Source organism: Halyomorpha halys, unplaced genomic scaffold (genome assembly GCF_000696795.3).
Source record: "Halyomorpha halys isolate HHAL.00 unplaced genomic scaffold, Hhal_1.1 Scaffold111.1, whole genome shotgun sequence".
NCBI lineage: Eukaryota > Metazoa > Arthropoda > Insecta > Hemiptera > Pentatomidae > Halyomorpha > Halyomorpha halys.
This window is the reverse complement of record NW_027109684.1, coordinates 169,399-173,501: the sequence shown is the minus strand read 5'-3', so window position 1 is coordinate 173,501 and position 4,103 is coordinate 169,399. Positions and strand designations below refer to the sequence as shown.

At 28.7% G+C, this 4,103-nt stretch overlaps 1 protein-coding gene across 2 annotated transcripts in view; it reads left to right on the top strand.

Annotated features, from left to right (window-relative positions):
• The window catches only part of SiaT (Sialyltransferase), a 33,631-nt gene that overhangs the window by 24,613 nt on the left and 4,915 nt on the right, over positions 1–4,103 (top strand). For both annotated transcript variants that reach the window (XM_014416072.2, XM_014416071.2), the window contains exons 4-5: positions 2,310–2,509; positions 3,122–3,296. In XM_014416072.2, the coding sequence (XP_014271558.1) occupies positions 2,310–2,509; positions 3,122–3,296 (375 nt within the window). The remainder of the gene's footprint in view (positions 1–2,309; positions 2,510–3,121; positions 3,297–4,103) is intronic.

The following is a 4,103-nucleotide window of genomic DNA, read 5'->3' as shown; positions in this document are numbered from 1 at the left end:
TTTAATGTGCCGACGTTTCGGCTAGAGTTTCTAGCCTTCTTCAGGGCTGTTCCCTGGAGATCGAGCGCCTAATCACGTATCATTAGGCACTCGATCTTCCAGCGAACAGCCCTGAAGAAGGCTAGAAACTCTAGCCGAAACGTCGGCACATTAAAATAAGTTAATCATGCTTATTTGTGTTTTTCATTGACCGCACCCCCAACCATCTTCTCCTCATAAAATACAATTATTTGTAAATTTAGGAGATTCGCTAATTACTAATCCATTTGAGTTAAGTGTTCAAACAAACCATAAGTTAAATAATGGTTAATTTTAAAACAGCAAAATATAAGACTAAATAAGTATATCACTTTGGGAAAATCCACAACAATTTCTAAAAGCTAATCAATACAAGAATAAATCCTCCTGGCATTCCAAATGTTCTAAAAAGTAATTATTTAAATATTTGAAGTCTACAGTGACTAAAATCATGTTATAGTCAAGAGGAAAACAAAGACAAACAGCAGAAAATTGATGTTTCTTAATATCGGAAAAGAATTAATGTTTAATAAGTCATCTTAAAAGCTTACAATTTTTGCTTATTGAAAAGCATTATGATATAGTATTTTGTCTTAGCTACCTCTAGACCAAGCAAAAAAAAGAGTAAAGTGCTAAATAAAGTGGAGAAGAAAGTGTACCTAAGATCTTTCGTATACTTATGAAGATGAGACAAACAAAAAATTATCACTAAAAATTAACATAGACACATTGAGGTCAAAATTACTGATTTAGGTGAATAAGATTATATTAGAACCATTTTAAAGTTCTAAGAGTTTCTGAGGTCAATGAAAATAAGTTAAAACAATAAATAAATAAAAATGATCATATTAAAACTTAATCTGTTACAAAAGAATTGCAATAATTGAGATATAAAATTGTATGAGATATATAAAATTAATGAATAAAAGGAATCATCACCAAAAACATATTAAAATTAAGCCAAGAGCTAAATGATTAAAAATATGTATTATTATTGTGAATCTTTACCACTATGTTATGTATCATCCAATGTAAATTGGGACCTGGACACTAGGGAATGAGACTGACAGCATTATAATATTTGTAGAACTTCTGATTGGAATACAACAAATTTGTTTGTTGTACAACACCTTGAACAGGCACTAGATGCATCCAATGATACAATTAGGAGGTTAAATAAATATTTATTTATTAATATGTAGGACTGAATAATAATAATGGAATAATTTGAAATAGCTTGGCTATTTGTAGCTCTTTATTCTTTCTGTGGTATTACTGACTGAAGTGGTTGTTGGTCTCTGCAATGAACCTTCACCAGGTGACTCATTCTTATTAGCTACTTTTCAATAACGATAATAATAATTTGTCCGTTCAGATTCCAGTGTATGCTGGAAACAACACCATCATATAATTCAGCATATGTGAAAAATCAAATAAAATACTTTATTCAATGTATATTTATATCAATTATTTTTCATAAAAAAGTAAAAATAATAAGCAAATTTTAGTAAAAAAAAAGATCATTTTTGAAAACTACATTAACTTTTCTTTAAAGCCATGCACAAATTAACATACTATTGCTCACCACTTCTATATTTTTTTTTCAATAATTAAGTTAATGATTTCCTTTGTGTAAGAGGATGATTAAAATTTTTTTTCAAAACATTGTATATTTTATTGGTTTTAATTACCTTATTTTTAAGTACCCTCATTACTTAAATAAGAATCCCTTTTCAAAGAGAAACAACTCGTGATTGATTTTTCTATTAAGAAAATGAAAGAAATGCAAAGGGTGAGATTCAGGTGAAATTTGTTCAATTATAGCTTCAAAGGTAAGTTTGTGGCTTTCATAAATTATTTAATTGCAATTGCCACACCATTTATGACATATCCTCCTATTTTAATTTACCACCATTCAATGGTGAATATTTCTGAGACTGACTTTTGACTTCCTAAATTAGTAATTTTGCCCACTGTGAGAAACTTGGAAACAAGTGGGACGTTAATCGGTAGAATAAGTGACAGGAAATTCATTATTAAAAAAATAGGAGAAAGGAGGCAGTAGGGATAGAAATAACGATGCACAAAAACACTTTGTGTTACATTGGATCACATATAATTGGAGATCAAATCCTCAATATAATAAAATATATTAATATTGGTGCTTTAAAATAAACATTATTGATACCTTTTATAGGTACTAAATATTGCTATGAGTGTTAATATTGATTTTATAACTCACAAAAAATTATGTTGTTACATAATTATTAATTTTAAAACCTAATTTGCAGATAGCCATGAATTGGTTCTAAGATTTAATCATGCACCAACAAAAGGGTTTGAAGATGATGTTGGGAAGAAAACCACTATTAGAATTCTAAATTCGCAAGTAGTTTCAAGAGCCCAATTCCAATTTTTGAAGTCTGATATGTACTCTGGAATAAAAATTTTAGTTTGGGACCCATGTAATTATACATCAACCTTAGAGCAGGTAACAAAGTCCAATTTTTTAAAATATCTTATTAAGTGTGGCAACATTAACAAATAAGATAATTCATTCTAGTTAAATAACAAATTAAGCCATTTAAATATTTTTCAGTGTAATGTAATTCATTTATCAAATGATCTTTATAAATGAGGAGTTTTCTATTAAAAGTTTGTAAATCAACTATTGGAAAGTTTTATTTAAAAATTATTATTGGAACATCACATATAGACAAGTTAATTTTTTATTGTAACACCTATTTGACAGGAAAAATTTAAATTTGGAAATAAACTGAATAATGTTTTGTGTCCAAAAAAAACCTTTACTTTTCATTAGTAAATATAGTAACTTGTGATAGAAAACTCTATTTATCCAAATAGTACAACAAATAACACCATAGACTCAAAAAAATAATGAAAATATATTTTTTCCTTTATAAATAATACATTGCTACTGTAATGAAGCTTATTGGAGTGTTGATTTTAAATAATAAGTTTAATAAAAAAAATAAGTTGTAGATTAACTGAATATTTGTATTTAATACTTACTTATTTTAGAATCAAGAATACTTGTAAATGTTTTTAATAATACTGAGTACAATTAAGAATGTGATTGCAGTGGCGGGACAAACCTGACTTTGATGTATTTACACCTTATGTGAAACACAGAGAACTTAGACCAGACACCAATATACACCTTGTCAATCCCAAATCCCTATGGACTCTTTGGGATTTTATACAATCGCACACTCCAGTCAGGATCAGGAGGAATCCACCCTCTTCTGGTTTTTTAGGTATCCAGAATAAAATATAGATATGCATACTTTGCGATGGAAACTTTATACTTTATTTATTTTATAGTGTTTAACCCTTTGAGTCATTTACCCTAAAGTTACGAAATAATAAAATATCAAAAGAAATATATCAAGCAACATTTCAAAATTAGCTAAAACTAGAAATCCTCATGGACCTGTCACTCCCATCCTCAGTTAGAGCCTTTCTTGTCTTATCTTTAAAACATTCACGGATAACAAAAATAAGTCTATCTAGAACGAACAGGGTTAAAATTTTTCTAGGAGATTATAACATCAAAAATAAGTAAATGGGAATTCTTCTTTTCCCTTCCTGCCCCTGAAATCCAATACTAGGATATTATAGGGGGTTTTCCTTACCTTTAAAACATTTAATGACAGCTATTATAGCAATGTTTGCAAAATAAAATTTATTCATATTGTGCAATGTAAAATTTGTCAAAACTAGAAATTACCGTAAAAAAAAAATCTTTAAAAAATATTAACATCAATTTATTCTATATAATATTATTAATATTTATAGCTTCTAAAAACTGTGTAAGTTATTTTGTGTTCCTGGGTTTCTTTCTCAACATATGCTGTGGGATTGGTAAAATATCTGCGTGATTCATGAGCTATCCATATTTTTTATTTTATATTAAATTGGAAATATTCAGAAGATAGTGGATTATTGGTGCTACTTTGTTTACTGGGGTCTTTCTACAGACTGATCCAAAAAAGGATGTCTAAGGTCTACAGTATAATCTACTGCAGTGGTTCCCGAAGTGGGTTGCCTACCCTGGGGTGTCC